Source organism: Prunus persica, chromosome G6, assembly GCF_000346465.2.
Source record: "Prunus persica cultivar Lovell chromosome G6, Prunus_persica_NCBIv2, whole genome shotgun sequence".
NCBI classification, from domain to species: domain Eukaryota; kingdom Viridiplantae; phylum Streptophyta; class Magnoliopsida; order Rosales; family Rosaceae; genus Prunus; species Prunus persica.
The window spans coordinates 30,283,076-30,305,883 of record NC_034014.1 but is presented as its reverse complement, the minus strand read 5'-3'; the positions used below and the strand labels follow the sequence as shown (position 1 = coordinate 30,305,883).

General features: G+C 38.7%; 5 protein-coding genes across 7 annotated transcripts; 4 read left to right on the top strand and 1 right to left on the bottom strand.

Moving 5' to 3' along the window:
- On the top strand, positions 1,679 to 21,980 carry LOC18774618. 2 transcript variants are annotated; one of them, XM_020566075.1, is made up of 8 exons: positions 16,420 to 16,777; positions 16,916 to 16,969; positions 17,697 to 17,996; positions 18,354 to 19,040; positions 19,342 to 19,394; positions 19,466 to 19,779; positions 19,869 to 20,188; positions 20,282 to 21,980. In XM_020566075.1, the coding sequence occupies exons 3-8, from the start codon at positions 17,808 to 17,810 to the stop codon at positions 21,587 to 21,589; spliced, it is 2,871 nt and encodes a 956-aa protein (XP_020421664.1). In that variant the 5' UTR covers positions 16,420 to 16,777; positions 16,916 to 16,969; positions 17,697 to 17,807; the 3' UTR covers positions 21,590 to 21,980. The 2 variants fall into 2 exon arrangements, with proteins under 2 accessions (XP_020421663.1, XP_020421664.1); XM_020566074.1 differs by lacking the exons at positions 16,420 to 16,777; positions 16,916 to 16,969; positions 17,697 to 17,996 and adding exons at positions 1,679 to 1,978; positions 2,337 to 2,620 and having other exon boundaries at positions 18,611 to 19,040; positions 19,884 to 20,188.
- Positions 3,356 to 4,365, top strand: LOC109949784. Its single transcript, XM_020566077.1, has 2 exons — positions 3,356 to 3,784; positions 3,889 to 4,365. The coding sequence occupies exons 1-2, from the start codon at positions 3,475 to 3,477 to the stop codon at positions 4,032 to 4,034; spliced, it is 456 nt and encodes a 151-aa protein (XP_020421666.1). The 5' UTR covers positions 3,356 to 3,474; the 3' UTR covers positions 4,035 to 4,365.
- On the bottom strand, positions 6,371 to 12,546 carry LOC18772043 (sterol 3-beta-glucosyltransferase UGT80A2). 2 transcript variants are annotated; one of them, XM_007207557.2, is made up of 14 exons: positions 12,294 to 12,542; positions 12,018 to 12,199; positions 11,668 to 11,919; positions 11,049 to 11,160; positions 10,359 to 10,529; positions 9,890 to 9,953; positions 9,525 to 9,582; positions 9,241 to 9,418; positions 8,373 to 8,503; positions 7,672 to 7,774; positions 7,501 to 7,577; positions 7,285 to 7,332; positions 7,048 to 7,197; positions 6,371 to 6,907 (listed from the first exon to the last, which is right to left on the bottom strand). In XM_007207557.2, exons 1-14 carry the CDS (start codon positions 12,409 to 12,411, stop codon positions 6,722 to 6,724), a joined length of 1,830 nt encoding a protein of 609 aa, XP_007207619.2. In that variant the 5' UTR covers positions 12,412 to 12,542; the 3' UTR covers positions 6,371 to 6,721. The 2 variants fall into 2 exon arrangements, with proteins under 2 accessions (XP_007207619.2, XP_020421665.1); XM_020566076.1 differs by lacking the exon at positions 6,371 to 6,907 and having other exon boundaries at positions 7,093 to 7,197; positions 7,285 to 7,373; positions 12,294 to 12,546.
- On the top strand, positions 12,791 to 16,274 carry LOC18775486 (ferrochelatase-2, chloroplastic). Its single transcript, XM_007204981.2, has 9 exons — positions 12,791 to 13,248; positions 13,404 to 13,547; positions 13,688 to 13,789; positions 14,147 to 14,250; positions 14,338 to 14,464; positions 14,556 to 14,708; positions 15,116 to 15,216; positions 15,388 to 15,589; positions 15,794 to 16,274. Exons 1-9 carry the CDS (start codon positions 12,892 to 12,894, stop codon positions 16,016 to 16,018), a joined length of 1,515 nt encoding a protein of 504 aa, XP_007205043.1. The 5' UTR covers positions 12,791 to 12,891; the 3' UTR covers positions 16,019 to 16,274.
- Positions 22,165 to 22,799, top strand: LOC18774108 (NDR1/HIN1-like protein 3). Its single transcript, XM_007207667.2, has one exon. The coding sequence runs from the start codon at positions 22,197 to 22,199 to the stop codon at positions 22,776 to 22,778; it is 582 nt and encodes a 193-aa protein (XP_007207729.2). The 5' UTR covers positions 22,165 to 22,196; the 3' UTR covers positions 22,779 to 22,799.

The window sequence follows — 22,808 nt, the reverse complement described above, 5'->3', positions numbered from 1 at the left end:
ACAAATTGATATAAACTGTAAAGTTATTAAAAGAGAATCATATATACCATCCAAGAGCAGTAAGCATTATCAACATCATCTCAAACAATCTCAACATTGAAATCCTTATTGAGCTTCTTCTAGGGAGGTAAAGATGATTTCATGGCATCAAGCCAACAGTTGGACTAACATCATCGAGCTTTCCTTGCTTTTTCCTGGGGATGTATCTGTACTTGCCAAAGAGAATGATGCTCCTTGCTGTGAGTATGGCAACAAACTAGAATGGAGGCCTAGTCTTGATTTAGTTCTCGGTGGAGGCGGCATGAGAGAAGGACATAGAGGCTGTTGGGTTTCCAAATTTTTTATTTTGTAATTATATTTAATTTTGTCATTTGTGTTCATAATTTTTATTTATTCGTAAACTAAACTCAATATTTTTTAATTAATTTTTAAAGCTTTAATGAATGTTTTAAGTTAATTTGACGGAATGAACAACATTGACTAACGGAATAGAACACAGGAATTAAATTGGTCAAATTAAAAACACGGGGATTAAATTGGCCAAATAAGTAAAACACATGGACCATTTTAATATTTAAGCCTTTATTTTGATACATGCACAAATAGATATTATAACAGTATAGCCGCGCGGCTATACTCTCACAGCCGATCAGCTTTAAATACAATATTTTACCATTATAGCCGCAGGCTAGAAATTATAGACGTACAGCCGCGCGGCCATACGTTCTAAATAATTCGAACATTTTAAAAGTACAGCCGCGTGGCTATACTCTTTAAATATATTCCAACGAACACGAAGCCATGCAGTCGCAGTGGACGGAACTTTCTCTCGCAGTCACTGCTTCGTCCCCCGGGTTCGGCGCTGAAAAAAGACCCAACCTGCCTAGGCGCCCGCCTAGCTACTACCTAGCCGCCTAGCGACCGCCTAGCCGCCTAGCGACCGCCTAGCGACCGCCTAGCCGCCTAGCGACCGCCTAGCGTCCTCCTAGCCGCCTAGCGCCAGCCTAGCCGCCCGCCTAGGCCGACTTTTCAAACACTGCGATTGACTGAAAGTCTGAAACCCGAAATTGAAAAAATTTAGCTGCAAATTTGAGCTTGAGATTGGGAAGCCGAAGCAGTGAAGCACAAGTCAGGTCCATAGAAGAAGAGATCACGAGACTCCGAATTCATCCAATTCCATTCCTCTCCCTGTTTCGCGCCTTATATTCTTCTCTCTTCGCACACACGACATGGCGCAGAAGAAAAAAATACAAAATTTGCTGACTTGGTGTCTGTCTTCTGTGGAAGGAAATGATGAAGTTGTCCTATCAGGGAGTTTCTATGGTCTTGCCAATAACAAGGTTCTGTGAATGGCATGCGTTAGGCTACTTGAATTCAAATTGATTCTGAAGTTTAAACATTTCTGTGAATGGCATGCGTTTAGCTTCTCTTGCTTTGCTTATTCTTTAATATGCAAATGGCATTTATGCTTGTACCTCACTGCCTGTGTTTTAGGTGGAGAATGTTAGTACAATTTTTGTTTACCGTATTCCTCGTAATAGTGATTCACTATTTCAGAGTAGTCGAAATCCGTCTTTTGCCCTTCAGCTATCATTGTGTTGCTACTCATAACTGTATTAACTATATGAGTCATGACTTGCTGTTTAGTTAATTGGATATTCTTCCTTAACATATGCAGGTTATTCTGTGTTGAAATGAGACTGAACATAGTGGAATAAATACAAATTTCATGTGAAAAATGCGGTCCTAGAGTTTGGAATTGCAGCAAGATTTCTTTTTGAAAGCTTAAATGTCAGGAAGCAAAGTGTTGCTAACGTATAAGCGAAAGCGGCAATCAAGAACAGATCCTGTACAGGGACATGAGTGCCATAATTCACTTTTTGTTGCTCCAGATGATACTTCTTTAAGCAAACCACCAGACTTGCAAGTTCATTTGATTGATAAGCGTTCATCAGAACATTATAACAGAAATTCTGCGGTGAGATTTTAGAAAGTTGGAACCTGTTCACTTTTTTTAGTTTGTTTCATTGGCATATATGTTGTATGTCAATCATCTTTTGTAGATAATTTAATAATCCATCCTTCCCTATTTTCCCCCTCATAATTTCGTTCTCGAAAAAATACTGAAAGGACAAAAGGTTTTAAGGGATTACCAGATACCACCAGAATTTGCACTATTCAACCGACCCTTGAAAGCGTACCTAGTTGAGATGAACATTTAGATTTGGTTCTTTAATTCAGGTTTCTACGAAGATCTTCTCTTAGTTGTCTTAGACCTATAATTTATTTTTAAGGTCATTGCTATATTCTGTCTCACCTGCCTCTTTTTCTTGCAGGTATGCCATGTATGTTTTGTGTGCTGTGTCGGGGGTAACCTGAAGCACTGTGGCAAATGCCTTCAGTCGTATCATCTCCAATGCCTACATAAGCCCCATAAAGAAAAGAAACACATTGAAGTATCTGGCACAAGACAAATACCAATTAAAACCTTTCCGTCAAGTCTTGATGAGGTTCCCACCCAAAGGGATGCATATGGGAATAAGTCTAGTGGCAAGAAAGTTGGCTCATCTTCAAATGCTAATGCTGGAGCATTGGTTGATGATAATAATGTTGGAGGGAGGTCAGTTTCTCAATTGGTGATGAATTCCGCTGTAATTACTGCTGATTTTGTCAGACAAAAATCATCATCAGCAGCAGCAGCATTTGAAAGAAAAAGCAGCTCTGAATGTGATGGTAGCTCACCAAGATTGAATACATCAAACTTAGAAGACACTGATTCATTTTCTAGAAATAAGTTAGATAAATTAGGTGGTGATTCAGCTGCGCAAAACAAGTTGACCACCCCATTGGTTACTTTCTGCCGAAGGAATAAAAGAAAAAAGGATATGGATGAGTCTAATATACAAAGGAAATCACTGCCTGTGGAAAATAGCTGCTCATTGATAACCAAATTGAATAATTGTGTTTGTACTAATACCAGTTCTTATGAAGAAACTTCCCCTGAAAACTGCTCAGTAGATCATGAAGCAGATTTGAAGCACTCCAGAGAGGTATGTAATATGAAGCCTATCTTTTGTCAATTTGGAAATAAAATGTATCTGCCTATGAGCACAAACACAATCATGTGAAATGAGAATTAGAAAATAAGATGCGACATGGAAAATACATTCTTGTTTACATGTATTCTATAATAATATATATATGTATAAAAACAAGGTCAGAATAAAAGGTGCATCATTGTTAGTGCTTAGTTCTCCTCGAGTGGCTGACTGACTCCACTATTATGTGCGTTCTTAACCCGATACTTCATTTCTGTATGTAATTTGTAATCACCGATCTAATTTCTTTGCTACAGATTAGATATGCTCATGCTGGATCTGCTGCCGCTGGAACTAAAATGTAGGTTCACATTAACTTCAGAACTTATTGGTTTCTTATATTTTAATTGCTTACTTCATTCATCGGGACAGTTTGATGCATGAAGAACAACAACTGCATGATGAGGAAAAAAAAGGCAGTGACGCCTTACAACAGGCTGGAAAAGTTCGTGGCCAGAATGCTCAAAGTGCAATGGATGTTGAAGTTCTTTGCACGGATCATTTAAGAAAAAGTAGTGATACTAGAGACTCCTCTTCTGAAGCTGTAACTCTATGTAAACCAGGAAAAACCCATGCATTGATAAGAGATGAAGCTCAAGATTTGTCAAGTGATGATCTTAAAGCAACAGAAACCCCTCATTTAAGCAGATCACTTCCTTATTTGGACTTGTCTGTTATCCCCACTGGTAGGACTTCGTTAATTTCTAGGAATGCATTTGAACCAGTAACATTATCAATTCACATTGTGTTTAACTTACAATACTTTATCTAAAAGAATTCTTACTAGCAGATTCGTGTGGCACTGTGGAATGCAATGTTGACTTACACTTGAGTTCTCAGAAGCAGCCTGACCTGGCTGCACCAAAAACTATGTGGTCCTTGGATTCTACTAGCAGAAATAATGCCATTGTATTGCATGAACTGTCTCCTCCATAAATGTTAGCTGCGAGAATTGAAAGAGTAGAAATTCATGCTTCACGGTTACACGAAGATGCATTTGAATTTTTAAAAGTACTCTGGATCCATGTACCCAAAATTCCCTGCACTTCTGTGGTTAAGTGAGTTTTGTCAAGGGGAATTGATTTTGAAGTCCCAAAGTCAGATATTTTAGCACTGTAGCTATGGTCTAGAAGAATGTTAGAAGACTTGATGTCTCTATGGAAGATGGGGATTGAAGCTGCAGAGTGCATATATGATACTGCTCTGGCAACTTCACAAGCGATCCCGAAACGATGTTCCCATGAAAGTGAGAGTGTTTCAATGTGCTTCTGCTCGATACAGTATAGCCGCGAGGCTATACTGTGTAAACAGAAATGTTAAGAGTATCGCCGCGCGGCTATACTCTTTAAATAGAAATTTTCAGGTAAAGCCGGGCGGCTGTACTCCATAAATAGGAATTAGAACAGTATAGATACTTCATAAATAGAAAATTTTAAAGTACAGCCGCACGGTTATACTTCATAAATAGAAAAATTTTAACGTACAGCCGCACGGCTGTAAACTATAAATAGAAATTTTAACAGTAGCGCCGCGCGGCTATACTCTATAAATAGGAAATTTTTCATGTAAAGGTAAAGCCGATCGGCTATACTCCATAAATAGAAATTATGACAGTATAGCCACACGGCTCTACTATATAAATAGAAATTATTACAGTATAGCCAAACGGCTCTACTCTATAAATAGAAATTGTAAACGTACCGCCGCCGGGCTATGCCATGCGAATACAGTATGGCCGAGCCAACTTCTTTTATTTAATATATGTAATTAAGTAATATCTTTAGTTTTTTTTAACTACTTCAATTAATAATTATATTTTAATCATTGTTTCTTCGGTGCAAAAATAGAATATTTTAAAGTATAAACGCGAGGCTAGATGCCATAAATAGAAATTATAGAAGTATAGCCGCCCGGCTATACCGTATAAATAGAAATTTTATACTCTGGTGGACTTTGTATTTCCTTATAAATAGAAGTATGAAACGGGTTTTGTGTGGCGTAAAGGTTGTGCGTTGCTTTGGTCTCTAAAGTTGGAGGTGTTTTGTTGTTCCACAGGACAGTCATTTAATTTAAAATATCACTAAATTATGATACAACTGTAGTGGACTTTGTATTTCCTTAATGTTTACATGTATTTTGTATCTGGCTTTTACATATGAATTTTGATATGAAACTAATCATGGCAGCAAGTGCTTTGTATTTGGAATGATATTTGTTTTACTTGTGAAACGTTTTCAGTTTTTTTTTTAAGGTTAAAACGGTTACAGTAAGTTGCACTTATAAAAAGCGTCGTTTGACTCTCTGTTGCACATGATGAATTAAGTAGGATGATGAATTGGGTTGTCAAATGAGTTTAAGGCTTTTGATAATGTTATTGAATGATATTGGAGGATATATGAGTTCGAGCCTAATTAAATTGGGATTGGGCAGTTTGATGCTCATGCGAATGTAGATCAAACAAGTAGTCATTGAGGATGGATGATGATGGTGACATTGGAACAACAAGAATCCAACTGATCGCCTTATCGCTGCTCTAATTGGACTTCTAACTCTATCCCCTCTTCATGTGTATTGCCATAGTAGCATGTCCAATGAAACAGGTGATACTTGTGATTTAGGTCTATTCAGAAGGTTGACTCTATCCCCTCTTCATGCCTGGTGGATTTTTGAGCTCCATTAATGAGATAGCATCTTCAGTATGTGCAACTATTAGGAGTCAGAGCAACAAGTACAAGCATGAAATGCAACCTCTGTTGTTTAACAGTAGAGCCGCGCGGCTATATTTTATAAATACAAATTTTACAAGTATAGCCGCGCGGCTATACTTTATGAATAGAAATTATAAACGTATAGCCGCGCGGCTATACCTTTTAAATACAATATTGGGAGTCAGAGCAACAAGTCCAAGCATGGAAATGGAACCTCTGTTGTCACGGGAAATAGTGGTAGTACTGGGGATATGTCCACATAAAGCACAGCTGATTGGTGAACCTATTCCTCTGTTATTATTTCTGATTCATCATATATTGTTGCTTAATTCTTGCACGTGCTTGTGTTTCATGTAGGTTTTTGAGACCGGAGGTGGGAAGGTGCCGCACCATAGAAAAGCAAAACTTTGTGTCTCCTCCTCCAGTTGCTATTCTACCTGCCGGAATAGGGAATGATCTGGCTAGAATTTTCTACTAATCTTCTGCTTGATGATGTCAGGTTTGTAGATAATGCTGTAAATTGAGAGAGGCAAGTGCATAGGGTTGCAAGACTAAGAAAGAAACTGTGTTTGAATAGTGCAGCGGCCAACGGCTTTATTTTTAAGCCATCAATATAGTTCTTAAGTCTCTTGAAGAATCGTTCAGCTTTGTACATTTCCAAGCTCCCTACCAAAGCATCACATCTTTCTCAGTGTATTAAAAACACTTCCAATAACAGTTTTTACTGTCCTGGCGGAAGTGGCCCTAAGAGACATCATCTAATAATGAAAACAAAGGCATCTATAGAAGATTTGTTTGACGAGCAAAACAAAAACGATGTAATGTTAAGTAACCTAGTAAGAGGATATCAGAATTTCACATCTCTGATGTCTTGCACATGATAGGAAGAAAACCTCGCTGTGGACTAGTGAAGAATCATGTGTAGGAGGAGGAGTAGCCAAAACACCTCCTGATGGAAAATAAGCCTCTTCTAGCCGGCAATGACTCGGGTTTATCCTCAGATTTATTGTGAGGAAAGTGCCTATGAAAGGCATTCACTGCTCCTGTCACCCCATCTTCGCCATCCATGGCCTTGGCAATTTCAACAGCACGCTCTTTAACCTTTCAACCGAAAGTAGTTATTTCTTTGTTAATTTAATCTATTAAGGTCCACACTAGGGATTGAAATAACAGAAAATAACCGGAGAGTTGTGACAAGTATTTGCATGCACTTGGAAGTTTAAAAAGAACATGGTAAATACCTTTGGATCTAACATGAAGTGTATGGCATCGACCAACTTTTCAAGCGAGAATTCATCAGCTGGAATGGGTGCAGGACCTACTCCTCTGGCATGCACCCTCTCCCCCCAAAATGGCTGGTCCCCAAAGAATGGTACAATTGTGGTTGGACACTAAAGAGAACACAGAATATGAGCCAAATGAGTAACTGAATCATTTACAAATGTAAGACTCCCCAAGAATATAGCATTATCAGTTACCGCAGCTTTCAGACCAGCAGCAGTTGTCCCAGCACCCCCATGATGCACCTAAGAAATTTTTTCATATCCAGTGAGAAACCGGGAGTAGCCTAGTTATCCAGGGGGGAACAAAACAAAAAAACGACAAAAAGGTGCATCAAGTTCATGTGACGTTCTGAACACCAGTGCAGTGAAATCCCAACCAAATAAAAAAGAATTAAAAGCATTGAAATTTACCACAGCAGAGCATCGTTGGAATAGCCAATCATGGGGGCAATTGTCCACTAAATACACAGAATCACTTGGTTCTGCCACTGAAAAGAGAAACATATGAAGGCTTTCATATGTAAAGAAGCATAAGAATACAATGTGCTTGAAAGTAATCTTTTTTTAAGAATCAAGACTTACAATTACCAAGGCCACCCCAGCCTCGGTTGATGATGCCTCTCTGTCCAGTTATTTCCAGAGCTTGAAGAATAATATTGGTCATTTTCTCTGGTTCTTCAAGAGGCTAATACAATACACATAAAAAAAAGGGAGACTTTGGAAAAACCCAAAGGAGAGAGAAAATTTTTAAAAGAAGCAAAAATGGACAAAATTACCCTTATTTATTTTTTAATTTCCTAAGAAATCCTTTACATTTGCATGTCTTTGGTTTGAAAGTTGAGAGGTTATTCTGTCTTTTTTGAAAAAGCTTTGGCTTTTTCTAAAAGTGAAAATTTTTTTATGAGTAAAACCTAAATTTACTTAAAAAAAAATTTAGCAAGCAAGACAATTTACCATTTCAATCAAATGTACAATCAAGTAACCGTAACTATGCAATTCAGAGGTATACTCTGCATGTATTAGACATGCCTCAGTCAAATTAGATATTGAACAACTGAACAACCAAAAGTCGATTTGTCATCTGTCGTGAATAGACCTCCACAACCTGTTCGTTGGGGACCAACATGAAGGTGGTCACTCTTTGGAAATTGTGGCTTTGGTTGATTGTTTTAATTGGGAAGGAACAAATAATTTTTTTAGGGTAAGGACAAAACAGAGCTACTCTGGGATAGAACTGGGAAAAGAATATTAAACATGAATAGAGAAAGCTGCAACAAACTCACAAGGCTACCAAATCCAATATAGACAGGCTGTTCACCAGCTTCAAGCCACTCCACAAGTGAATCTGGGGGTTCATAATTTGAAGCAAGGTCAAGAAAACAAAAACCAACAACATCAACCTTCGGTCCCCAATCTGCCAAACAAGTAAAACGTAGAACATATCAGCAAATAATCAGCATACTGTATTCTCATTTGGTCAAGCTGGTCTATTTCTACCACATCAAATCCTATTCCTGAGGCTTCTGCAATATTATCAGCATAATATTGCTAGAACAAGAAGAAGCCCATGTAATAAGATATGCTTAATAATCCAAAACCACCATGAGGATTCTGAAATGACCATGTATCTCTATCATATCTTCAGCCAGAAATTAAAAATAAATAGTCTGAGTAATGGCAGAAGGCATCTTCTGGTACTGTTTCTCCATATTAAATGAAATTATGACTTTAGTTTACTTTTAATGAAATAAATTACCTCGAAGATTCATAAACTAGTGGAGGGATCTAGTAGACAGTAGATTGTGAATCACATACATTTGTAGCCAGCAAGATTATCAACATACTTTAAAGTGCAAACAAGTAAGAAACAAGGTGAAGAGTAGTAAGGAAATCCAGAAGGAAAAAAATAGTAACAAGCTCTCAACAGATAGTTGCAACTGGAAGTCACTCAACACCTAGTGGGCAATGCATTAAAGTACTGTAGACATAAAGGCAACCTCTGAGCAATATGGAAAGAAAGGCTGAAATTAATCTTCCATTATGACATTCTAAATGAACAGTTCAACTTAGCATAGCAGAAATCTGTGACTTTACATCATGTCAATTCATGCAAAGTTTTCATCTGAAGGAAAAAAGATTCAAATATATGACCTTTAGGTTTGGGAACAAGATGAGGACTCCATATATACCCATAGGGCACGTCAGGAGGAGAACTATAGTATCCACTTAAATATGTGATAGGTCTCAGCTTCAGCATTTTCTTCCTAAACTCATTTATCATGTCTCGAATTCCTAGCCAAATTAATGCATCGACTATTTGATATGATAGCTGGAAAGAAAAGAAAAATGTTTAATCACAAAATATAGGACTGGGCAACAAAAGCATCAATATAAATCCAAATCAGTAAGATTTATAAGTATCATATGAGACTCACTCTATATCCAATTGGTTGCTTGACACGGGATAGAGGATGGGGGAATTCACTTGTAGGCCTAAGCAAAGGTAAATAATTATTAAGCAATTGATCAAATATGCAAAGTTGCTAGGGAAGACAGTAAGCAACATGCAAACATGAAATAATATTGGATGCAAAAGGACCCTTTTGGTGCCTTTCCAGGGTTGCTTGTTTCTCAGCACATTTAACATATATACATATGTGACGAAGAGCTCCTGCATTGATAATCTACTGTGTCGTTGAGAAATATCTCATGAACAATGTACGATGAAACTGTTAATCAACAAATTAATCATTTAATAAAAAAATCAGAATTGGATTTTAACCCAGAAGACAATACTTACGTCCATGGCATTGTGAAAAATATATGAAGTGGTACTTTTAATGCCTCAGCAACATCAGAATGACCTGGACAAATGTTTGCAAAGTCAAGAGTCTACTAAATGATATCAAACAACATAAAATTCATTCAGCTTTTGATATCAAGTTAAACAGTTCAGATGTTTAATTTAAATGGATCTCGTTATTGTAATTTCCAAAGAACATAAACATGGAGACTTTTGGAGCATTAAGTGCTTCAGACAATGTCACCATGCACCCATCAATATTGTCAGAGGTAAATTGCCTTACACGTATCAATAAGTGAACAAAGGGTCTTAATTATTTCAATGGTAATAGAAACCACAAGCACACAAACACCATGGACTCTTAGTTCTTAAAGTCAAATATTGTGTGTGGCCAATGCAATTTTTTTCAACAAGGCATTGATACTTGAAAACCCAAAAGAATAAAAATAAGATGACGAAATCTAACCATATGCTGGCGGGTTGGCAATTATCGCATCTGCTTTAAATGGAACTTCAGAATCAGGATCAGGTTCCTTGCATGCAGGAAGTAAAGAAAAAATGATTTCCTTTATTTGATTTCGCTGAATTGATATTTCCGAAGGTCCTGATGGCAAGAAACCCTTATTCTTGACCATATCTGTATAGAACAAACACATTACATCAAGGAAAAACTTATAATATGCTTACATTTTCTTATAAACCATAAGAACTAGTATCTCAAATTTAATACATAAACAAACTCATTTTACGGACCAACATACCCAAACCCCCCACCCAATAAAAAAAAAAGAACATAAGTGTATAGAAAGAATGGAAAACATGTCAAATTATCAAAAGAACAAGCCATCAAGACGGTGAAAAGTTTTAAAGTACAAGAAACTTCTACTGTTTGAAACTTTTAAGGCAATCCACATTTGTGTGTTTTTGAAGGAATGCACAGAAGCCTGAATCTTCAGTTCCATATATCCAAGATTAAAATGATTCAAGCAAGCAGCACCTAAAACCTCAATGTCAAAACAAGTTTATGAGTAGACTTATTACATAATATATTTTTTAGCAATTACCAAATGAGGGAATAAGCAGACCAAACACTCATAAAAAAGTACACAGGATATTAAAAAAAAATAAAAGGTTGGAAAACAAACTCTGCACTTACAACCAGCAAGAACTTTTGGATCTCCACCTAAAGGAAAGAACTCTAACCCAGCAGTAAGGACGAAATCTTTGAAATTTGCATGAGTTGCTAGCCTAACCCTATGGCCATATTCCTGCAAGTAAAATAACACATATATCAATCCACATAAAATAAGGGATACAATTCCAAGATCACGCAAAAAATATGCTCTATTCTAAAAAACTTTTATCGCCTCAGAAGTTTCCATAACAAAAAATAAAACTCTAAAATTACTCAACTAGTATCCAGCGTTGGCAGTGTCATATAAGAACATCCAGGGTTAAGTAAATGGATGTGAGCTACTTCAAAAAGTTTCAAAGAATACAGAAATCAATGGCATGCAACAGTTTCAACAATAACCAACGGGTACAATCCCAGCAATAAATCAACAAAGCAACTGAAATTTCAAAACAGCAAGAGCTGGCATTTCAATTGATACAACAGTAGAGAACGCTTAGAAAAGTGGCGTGGGAATGTAGCCACAAAAAAAAATCACAAATTCACTTACAATTAATGTCAACATTCCTAAAGATTGTACATAAAAAGTCATGAAAATTTCACTGATAAGTTCTGAAAAGCTAAAAGTGCATAAATAAAGAACCTGCAAACTTTTTCCAATGGCAACAAACGGTTGTACATCTCCTCGTGTACCGACAATAAGCATTACAATTTGCAGCGGACGTATATCTAGAACTTCAGCTTCTGTTTCACCAGAAGAAGGTATTTCATCACAAGGTTCACCGTGAACAACTCCAGTTCCAAAATCCAGCTGCTGTGGTTTAATATCTCCCGGAACGTCAAACTGTACAGTCCCGTCATCTTGAACTCTTGCCAGGCGGTTTATATATTTACGCTGCATAAGTGTAAAGCAGTGATAAATCCTACAAATTTCAAGCAACAAAATCTATAAAACATTATTAAATTCGAAAAATAAGTACATTTTTTGCGTACCTTCTTTCTAAAAGGAGTTCTGTGGTCGAAGAGTTTGGCTAGAATCGCAGCCAATGCCGGATTATGAGTCAACCTCGCGCTTGCAGTGAGCTGACTCGAACTAGAACTCGAATGCGATGATGTTCCGACGGCCGATAATTCTCCAGACGTTCTCTCTGTTTGCAAATCCCTCTCAACAATCCCTACGCAATCCACATTTTTCCAAAAAATCAAAATATAATTACGGAAATACTTCAATAATAACAAAGATAATGATGAATAAAAAGGCGAAGAAACCTGAAGAAGCGGTGGCATTGTCGACATTCGGAGGAGAGACTTCGGCTTCGAAATACACAGAGTTGTCGCTGGAACTACCGGAATGGCTTCGGCGATCGTTGGCTGAAGACTCCGCCATGGATATGGGTTTGTAAATTGCAGTGAGAGATTCTCAAGGTTAACGATGAGAATGGGAAAGGTATCGTAACGTCCTTCTGGTTAGAGTTGTTGTCGTTAACCGTTTAAGGCACCAAAAAGCGAAAAGGGCAAATGAAGAAAAGAAGATAGAGGAGAGGTCACGTGGAGGACCAAACGGTTGGAATTTGCAAACTTGGACACGTCTGCCTCTGAGAGGGCGCCAAATACGATGTAATAAACCCGAACGACCCGACCCTTGAGTTTTTCACGGGCCGGGTTAACGCCCGACTGAATTCGAATTCGAACCCTCATCAGAAAGTGAGTGAGAGTGGCTTCTAACAGTCCACGTGTTCTCACTGTGCACTCAACACCCATAGCCAAATACCTATCTTTTCTCTTCTCCACTCTTCTCTTCTCTTCTCTTCCTGTATGCTGTCGTTTACCTCTCAGTCTCAGTGGAGGGCTCATCAGAGCTCGGGCAATGGCGGCTGAATCCATAGCAATGCTACCCTGGACCATCTCCTCCTCCGTTCCCTCCGACCACAGGCTGCTGCCACGTGGAGGACTCTGCGTCTCTCAGAGTCACAGCTCTGCAGCACCTTCTAGAAATTGCGTGGTTGCCAGATACTCGTCGACACAATCTTCGTTGCTCTTCTCCAAGGACTCGCTGCGGAAATGCTTGCGGCCGCTAAAAGCGTTGGTGGCTTCGGAAACTCTGGACATTCCTACGACGCCGTTTACTGGCGATGATAAAGTCGGAGTCTTGTTGCTCAACCTTGGTGGCCCCGAGACTCTTGACGATGTCCAACCCTTCTTGTTCAACCTCTTCGCAGACCCTGTAACTTCTCAAGCTCTGATTTTTTTTCTTTCTAGTTTTAATTACTGAATTTTAACAAAAGCCCATTAATTTGAATTTTGTAACTTTACTGTGCATATCAATTAAAGTTGCTGTTTTGAAATGGTGATTTTGAGTGTATGTAACAAAATGGGCAGGATATCATCAGACTGCCAAGATTGTTCCGTTTTCTTCAAAAGCCGTTGGCGCAATTTATATCTGTTCTCAGGGCACCAAAGAGCAAAGAAGGCTACGCCTCAATTGGCGGTGGCTCTCCTCTTCGACGAATAACTGATGCACAGGCATGAGCTCTAATTTTCTCTTCACATCCATTGACCAAGTTTTCTTAAATTGCATGCAGATTGTAGAAAGAGTAGTGTTTTAAGCTTAATGGAAATGCTATCTAGTCAGAAATTCATTGGGTACCCTTTTCTTCCTTCAGGCGGAAGAGTTGAGGAAGGCTCTTTGGGCGAAGGATGTCCCGGCAAAAGTTTATGTGGGTATGCGTTATTGGCATCCATTTACTGAAGAAGCTATCGAACAGGTATTTCTGGTCAACCTTAATTCTGATTTTCAAGATATCCGTTAATGATATCGAAGCTAATGAATTATTTGTACTTTGAAAAGTAAACAAATCTATAGCTTATGTTGAATCATTCTACATCAACTTTAGTTCACCAATTACTCGAAACTTGTAGTTCTTTCTTTATATACGATGCTGCCTGATTATAGTAGTTATTCTGCACTTTTGTCAAGTTTTAGTTGAAAATCCAATTCACCAGGTAACCTGCAAATTTGTTATCTGGCATTTAGGTTTTTGATTGTGCTCTATCAATTCTCAAGCTAGTTTTGTGAACCATAGTTCATGGATCTTCTTGTTGGTTTCAAAACAATTTTGTAGATAAAAAGAGATGGAATTACAAAGCTTGTTGTCCTTCCACTTTATCCACAATTTTCAATATCGACTAGTGGTTCAAGCCTTCGGCTTTTGGAGAGTATATTCCGGTGATGTCTAACTCTAGCCATGTGTTTCCTTATCATTGTCCTACAGTATAATCTTTAATTTGACCATATAGTTCGTTGGTTTATCAGGGAGGATGAATATCTAGTCAACATGCAGCACACAGTAATACCATCCTGGTACCAGCGTGAAGGGTACATAACGGCAATGGCAAATTTGATTGAAAAGGAGCTTCAAAGTTTTGATAGCCCTGAGAAGGTATTGTTAACTTCTTCTTTTTTCACATTGTTAAAACTTGTTTTAGGTGGCAAATGGCTAAGATTCAGGTTCATGGAAATGTGCATTTTAGGTAATGATATTCTTTAGCGCACATGGGGTGCCACTTGCATATGTGGAAGAGGCTGGCGATCCATACAAGGCAGAGATGGAGGAATGCATAGATTTGATAATGGAAGAATTAGAAAAGAGAAAAATAACTAATGCATACACCCTTGCCTATCAGGTGCGCTTGTACTTTTAATTTGATCTGATTTAAATGTCTCCTGATTTAGAACTATCTGTAGGTAAATTTCACTGTGACGTGGATAATAGAATACAATATTGGTAAATCATCTTGTTCTTAAAGAAATGCATCAGAAAGTAATCCTACACAAAAAAGAAAACTAAAGACTATTTCAGAATAGGAAATAATGATAACTCCTAGGAAACTTAACTTCACTGGAGGTCTGGATTTTGACTTGCTCTGATAGGGCTCTCAAGAATAGGGAAAGGTTTTTCAAAGATCATCTACAAAATAGTGGAATACTTGTTATTTCATGTGAGATTTTTCTGATTGTATTCTATGTCTATCTTCTACATACATAATATATTATTCATGACATGGTTGATAGCTAGTGAATGTTCTTACAGAGCAGAGTTGGACCTGTGGAGTGGTTAAAGCCTTATACCGATGAGACAATAGTTGAGCTTGGGCAAAAGGGAGTTAAAAGGCTGCTGGCAGTCCCTATAAGGTAATTGTTGTCAGTGTTTTCTCTCTCTCCGGCCCTGCCGCCCCCACCCCAAAATAAACCACCATTGATAGCTGTATATTAGCTGCCCCCTGTACGGATGCAAACCAGACAATCATATGTATGAATCGTGGAACTTAGTTTTGTGATTAAAGTTTGATTCTTGATCCACAGCTTTGTCAGCGAGCATATTGAAACTCTAGAAGAAATTGATGTTGAGTACAAAGAATTGGCTATGAAATCTGGTATAGAGATTTGGGGGCGTGTTCCTGCACTAGGATGTGAGGCCACCTTCATTTCAGATTTGGCAGATGCTGTGATTGAGAGCCTGCCATATGTTGGAGCTATGGCAGTCTCTAATCTTGAAGCTCGACAGGTAAACTCTCTCCTGAACAATGTTGTGCCTTATGTGTGTCTTGCGTGTACATGGGTGTGTGTCAGTGGCAGAGAGAAGCTCGTGAAGAGTATCATGTTTTGTTTATTTGTCCCTGCTGTTTTTTTTTATTGAAAACCCATCTTGGATAGGTCCTTACTATACTTTATGCTCGTCTTTGGATGACGTTTGGGTGTGTTCTCGCAGCCTTTAGTACCACTTGGGAGTGTGGAAGAGTTGTTAGCGGCCTATGATTCACAGCGTAGGGAGTTACCAGCACCTGTGACAGTTTGGGAATGGGGTTGGACAAAAAGTGCCGAGACATGGAATGGAAGAGCAGCTATGTTGGCGGTGGTTGTTCTATTGGTGCTAGAAGTCACCACCGGGGAGGGGTTTCTGCACCAATGGGGCATATTGCCCATACATCGCTGAATCTAATCCCCCTTTCCCTCCTTCTCCCTTATCCTTTTTATTCTTCTTTTTCCTTTTCCTAAATGTACCTATTCATAATATGAAGCCGTTTTCTTCTTTTTTCCCCATACATGGTTTACGTTACATTACATACTAAGGCATTTGAGTCCCTGCTTACATGATCAAATATAGGCTGTTGAGGTGCAGCACTTTGTGTGGAGGCAAAAGTTGAAAATTTGTATGATATATATAAGTCGTCCTGTAATCCTTCTGTTCATAGCCTCGCACAATGTTCCGTGAATTTTCGTGTGGTGATAAGCTTTGTGCTCTCCTTGACAGTTTCTTCTTTTTATGTACAAAATAATTACAAAAAATACAAGGCCCGGCCCGCAGATAAATTTTGACCCAAAAAAGGAAGAAGAAAAGCCCACGGATAAAAGCCAGTGGGCCATTAATGTAACACTAACTCCTATGGGGCCCAAAGGATAGTGACGTGTCATATCGAGGTCGCGTGTGCAGCAGAAGCTGATACTGTCTTCTGTGTCGTCTTGTCTCGTACTGCTTATCCTCTTTGGCACGTGAATTTCCCTTGCCTGTTCAAAGATGGGGCCGCCTGCAGGACGGGACGTATAAGCTTTAGCCACGTTGAAACGCGCGAACAAGCGAGCGTATCAACACGTGTTAATTTCACCCGCGTGCCCGCCCCACATAGGAGATTCAATTTCAAAGAGAGAGGCGTTTTGAATATTAGAAACCGAAAAAGAAAAAAACGCTAAAAAGGTAAAACGTTTCGATGACTCACTCAGTCATTTCAGAGTCACTGATAAATGCTCTCTCTCTCCCTCTCTCTCTCTCCTCTGTCTTTCTACTCAGGAACAGCTAGTAAAGCACTCACATTTGATTTTTCTACGCACACAGAGGTCTCAGCTGTGGTGGCTGCTCCGACGTCGTTTAGCTCATCCTTCGGTTCCGGTTTGATCCTTCTCCATTCTTTTTTTACCTGATGCTCTCAATTCAAGTATTTTTTTCCTTAGACATTCAATTATTCATGTGTTTGTGGAAATTGTACAATTTAGCTTTGCGTCATGCAAAATGAGTTTAGCGCTGGGAAACAAGAAACACAAAACAAAATAAAGAAAATTTGGTGGGTCTAGCTTAGTGCAGGGTTTGGGTGTGTGCGCCAAAAGATCAAATAAAGCAAAACTTGGACGAGAATGATGCTTACTTAGTAAACCCATGTGAGAAATGTGTATAATCACCCAGGCATTGCTGAGAACCTGAGGTTCTCTGTAACTGTTTAGCTTAATAAGAAGGCCATGAATGCAAAATGCAAAATGATTCTCTTGTTCTGTTTGTTCCTTATTCTGTGAATGGCATGCGTTAGGCTACTTGAATTCAAATTGATTCTGCAGTTTAAACATTTATGTGAATGGCATGCGTTTAGCTTCTCTTGCTATGCTTATTCTTTAATATGCAAACGGCATTTATGCTTGTACCTCACTGCCTGTGTTTTAGGTGGAGAATGTTAGTACAATTTTTGTTTGCCGCATTCCTCGTAATAGTGATTCACTATTTCAGAGTAGTCGAAATCCGTCTTTTGCCCTTCAGCTAGCATTGTGTTGCTACTCATAACTGTATTAACTATATGAGTCATGACTTGCTGTTTAGTTAATTGGATATTCTTCCTTAACATATGCAGGTTATTCTGTGTTGAAGTGAGACTGAACATAGTGGAATAAATACAAATTTCATGTGAAAAATGCGGTCCTAGAGTTTGGAATTGCAGCAAGATTTCTTTTTGAAAGCTTAAATGTCAGGAAGCAAAGTGTTGCTAACGTATAAGCGAAAGCGGCAATCAAGAACAGATCCTGTACAGGGACATGAGTGTCATAATTCACTTTTTGTTGCTCCCGATGATACTTCTTTAAGCAAATCACCAGACTTGCCAGTTCATTTGATTGATAAGCGTTCATCAGAACATTATAACAGAAATTCTGCGGTGAGATTTTAGAAAGTTGGAACCTGTTCACTTTTTTTAGCTTGTTTCATAGGCATATATGTTGTGTGTCAATCATCTTTTGTAGATAATTTGATAATCCATCCTTCCCTATTTTTCCCCTAATAATTTTGTTCTTGAAAAAATACTGAAAGGAAAAAGGTTTTAAGGGATTACCAGATACCGCCAGAATGTGCCCTATTCAACCGACCCTTGAAAGTGTATCTAGTTGAGATGAACATTTAGATTTGGTTCTTTAATTCAGGTTTCTACGAAGATCTTCTCTTAGTTGTCTTAGACCTATAATTTATTTTTAAGGTCATTGCTATATTCTGTCTCACCCGCCTCTTTTTCTTGCAGGTATGCCGTGTATGTTTTGTGTGCTGTGTCGGGGGTAACCTGAAGCACTGTGGCAAATGCCTTCAGTCGTATCATCTCCAATGCCTAGATAAGCCCCATAAAGAAAAGAAACACACTGAAGTATCTGGCACAAGACAAATACCAATTAAAACCTTTCCGACAAGTCTTGATGAGGTTCCCACCCAAAGGGATGCATATGGGAATAAGTCTAGTGGCAAGAAAGTTGGCTCATCTTCAAATGCTAATGTTGGAGGGAGGTCAGTTTCTCAATTGGTGATGAATTCCGCTGTAATTACTGCTGATTTTGTCAGACAAAAATCATCATCATCAGCAGCAGCATTTGAAAGAAAAAGCAGCTCTGAATGTGATGGTAGCTCACCAAGATTGAATACATCAAACTTAGAAGACACTGATTCATTTTCTAGAAATAAGTTAGATAAATTAGGTGGTGATTCAGCTGCGCAAAACAAGTTGACCACCCCATTGGTTACTTTCTGCCGAAGGAATAAAAGAAAAAAGGATATGGATGAGTCTAATATACAAAGGAAATCACTGCCTGTGGAAAATAGCTGCTCATTGATAACCAAATTGAATAATTGTGTTTGTACTAATACCAGTTCTTATGAAGAAACTTCCCCTGAAAACTGCTCAGTGGATCATGAAGCAGATTTGAAGCACTCCAGAGAGGTATGTAATATGAAGCCTATCTTTTGTCAATTTGGAAATAATGTATCTGCCTATGAGCACAAACACAATCATGTGAAATGAGAATTAGAAAATAAGATGCGACATGGAAAATACATTCTTGTTTACATGTATTCTATAATAATATATATGTATAAAAACAAGGTCAGAATAAAAGGTGCATCATTGTTAGTGCTTAGTTCTCCTCGAGTGGCTGACTGACTCCACTATTATGTGCGTTCTTAACCCGATACTTCATTTCTGTATGTAATTTGTAATCACCGATCTAATTTCTTTGCTACAGATCTTTGATTTTAGATATGCTCATGCTGGATCTGCTGCCGCTGGAACTAAAATGTAGGTTCACATTAACTTCAGAACTTATTGGTTTCTTATATTTTAATTGCTTACTTCATTCATCGGGACAGTTTGATGCATGAAGAAGAACAACTGCATGATGAGGAAAAAACAGGCAGTGACGCCTTACAACAGGCTGGAAAAGTTCGTGGCCAGAATGCTCAAAGTGCAATGGATGTTGAAGTTCTTTGCACGGATCATTTAAGAAAAAGTAGTGATACTAGAGACTCCTCTTCTGAAGCTGTAACTCTATGTAAACCAGGAAAAACCCATGCATTGATAAGAGATGAAGCTCAAGATTTATCAAGTGATGATCTTAAAGCAACAGAAACCCCTCATTTAGGCAGATCACTTCCTTATTTGGACTTGTCTGTTATCCCCACTGGTAGGACTTCAGTAATTTCTAGGAATGCATTTGAACCAGTAACATTATCAATTCACATTGTGTTTAACTTACAATACTTTATCTAAAAGAATTCTTACTAGCAGATTCGTGTGGCACTGTGGAATGCAATGTTGACTTAAACTTGAGTTCTCAGAAGCAACCTGACCTGGCCGTGCCAAAAACTACGTGGGACTCCTTGGATTCTACTAGCAGAAATAATGCCACTGTATTGCATGAACTGTCTCCTCCAGAAATGTCAGCTGCAAGAATTGAAGGAGTAGAAACTCATGCTTCACGGTTACACAAAGATGCATTTGAATTTTTAGAAGTTGGTGACAGCTGCAAAGATGATGATAAAGTTAGTCCTCTATTTTCCAAGGAAATTACACAAAAAAACCAATGTCTGCAGGTGAGTGTTGTAAGTCTTGTTGTTTGAAGTTTTGGGGATGATTTGGCTGTCAACTAATCTTATTTTACTTTTCATGTTTGGAATTGATTCTAGCTATTTTCAGAAGAAAAAACCAGTGACATTTTTCGCCCGGTGACAACACAGCCTGTGGCAGCGTCTTCTATAGCTTCAGAAATTCTTCAGTTGGGAGGCAAAAATAATCAACCAGAACAAGAATCTCCTCTGTTACTAGGTCTATCCTTACCAGAAAACCCTTTAACTGCAGGATGTGCAACCAATACCTGCTTCAGTGCGTTTCCCTTCTTGAACTCTGTCATTGAAACCAGAGAATTTATCCGAGATGCAGCACTCCAATCTTCCTCGAGCCATTTATCATCAGTATTGAGACACAGGCTTATGCATGATAGCATTGCAAGCCGAGCAAGAGCTTTCAATGAATGGAGTAGTTTTCATGACAAATGTAAGCCATATAGTACCATGTGGTCTGAAGAGGAGTTGGATTTTCTATGGATAGGTGTGAGGAGACATGGACGGGACAATTGGGATGCTATGTTAAGGGATCCAAGATTGCACTTCTCATCATGGAGGGTGGCAAGGGACTTAGCTGAGCGGTGGGAAGAGGAACAGTCAAAACTTTTGAGTGGCATATGTGTTCCTCAATTCAAGTACTCGATAGCACAAGGCAGTTCTTTGGACTACCACTACTTCTTGGGTCCAAAAACAGGAATCTGGAAAGAAAATACAGCAGATGAACCCGGACTTTCATTTTGCAATGTTGATGCTTGTAGAGGAGGTAATGCCTGGAGGGGGCCACTATTCCAGCCGGCTTATACTTGCAGTAATGGCAATGAACACCTCCAGAGGCCTATTAGTTACACAAAGAGGACATCTCATTTTGGTTTCCTTAGGGAGAAGTATGACGAGGATGAATTTAGTATTTTAAGTAGAAGTAGGAGTATGGCAAAGGGCTATTTACTATCAACTAATGGCCCCACAACTTGCGTTGGAGCAAAGGGAAACTTGCCCCACTGGCTCAGAGAAGCTGTTGTTGCTTCCCCAGTGAGCCTGACAGAGCCAATGCCACCGTCAACTGTTTCATTGATTGCTCATCCAGACATGTTGAATGTCACCTATCCTGATTTTGATCGTCAGGAATCACATTTTGTACCTAGGAATGAAACGCGGTTTACAATGGGTGTTTTCAGAGAAAACAACCTACAGCCATTAAGTACTAGTCCTCTTTCCAATTACCCATCAGGAATAGGACTTGGAGGACTCGGGATGGCTAATCTGAGAAGGGATTATTCTCGTCATGGAGGTAAGCAAGAAGACTTGATTGTTATAGACAGCGATGCTTCTTCTGAAGAGACTATATCTGATGATCGTAGTGCTAGGGTGTAGCTTCAAGGTATGAAACTCTGTTTGTTTATAGGGGAAGTATAGAAAGGTGGTGTGCAGAGTTTGTTAGTCAGGCAATTTGTAAATGCAAGGAATGTATGGAACTTGTCATTGAATGTTCTATGCTTATTAGAAGAGAATCTTTCTCAGATACGTGCTGTCTGGGCTAAACCCGGCCACAAATATGTGGCGGATCCACGTTGTTGCTTTTCTTGTAGTTTAAGGCTCTCTGCATTATAATCTTTCCTGGAACAAGAACAATTTCTTGTAGTTTAAGGCTCTCTGTATTATAAATCTTTCCTGGAACATGAACAAGAATCGGGAATGCTTGTTAAGTGAGAATATTCAATAGCCGTTGGATTAAAAGCACCGATGATCCAACAGCTACTCTCAATCTTTTGGTGTATAAACATCGGGAAACTATTTACTCTGATTTTTGGGAAAATTTTTGTCCTTTTTGGGGTGCACCGTTCATGATTAGGAAAAGATTGAAAAACAAGAAAGCAGGGCTCCTCGTGCTCAAACTGCATATATATACCACGTCAAAGATACACCCATCTCACATTGCACGCACTAACCCTAGCCCTAATACTTCATCATATTTTTTGTCATGTCAACCATGAACCTATGGGCCACCATCACCCTTGTCACCTTTACTGCCTATGCATTGTGTATCGTTATTTCTTTATACAATCATCCCCTTATCCCCAACTCTGTTGTAACTCGTGCCTCGCTCACTGAGTTCAGCGTCACCAACAACACCACCCTCCACTATAATCTTGCTCTCAATATTTCCCTGCGAAACCCTAACAAATATTACCGCACCTATTACGATAATATTGAACTCACGGCTTCTTACAAGAACCAGGCATTCCGTACGGTGAATTTGAACTCCTTCTACCAAGGTGTTAAAAATACTACTGTTTTGACACTCTCGTTCAAAGGGCACCAACATGGCTTAGTGAATCTTTCCAATGTTACATTTACTGCCGGAACTCATTACCATATTGATGTCAAGCTCTATCTTCAAAACGTCTACTTGGTGTCACCTAGGACTACTTGGTTTATGGGTTCTCCGCAATCGCGGTCAGAGTTTACATGTCACTTGCAGGTTCCTTTGGTCAATTACATTGATGGTCAAGCCTCCAACATCACTACCAAGTGTGATTCCGATTTCAATTTTTTCTTATGAGTTTCTTAGTCTTGGTGGTTTTCTTTTTTT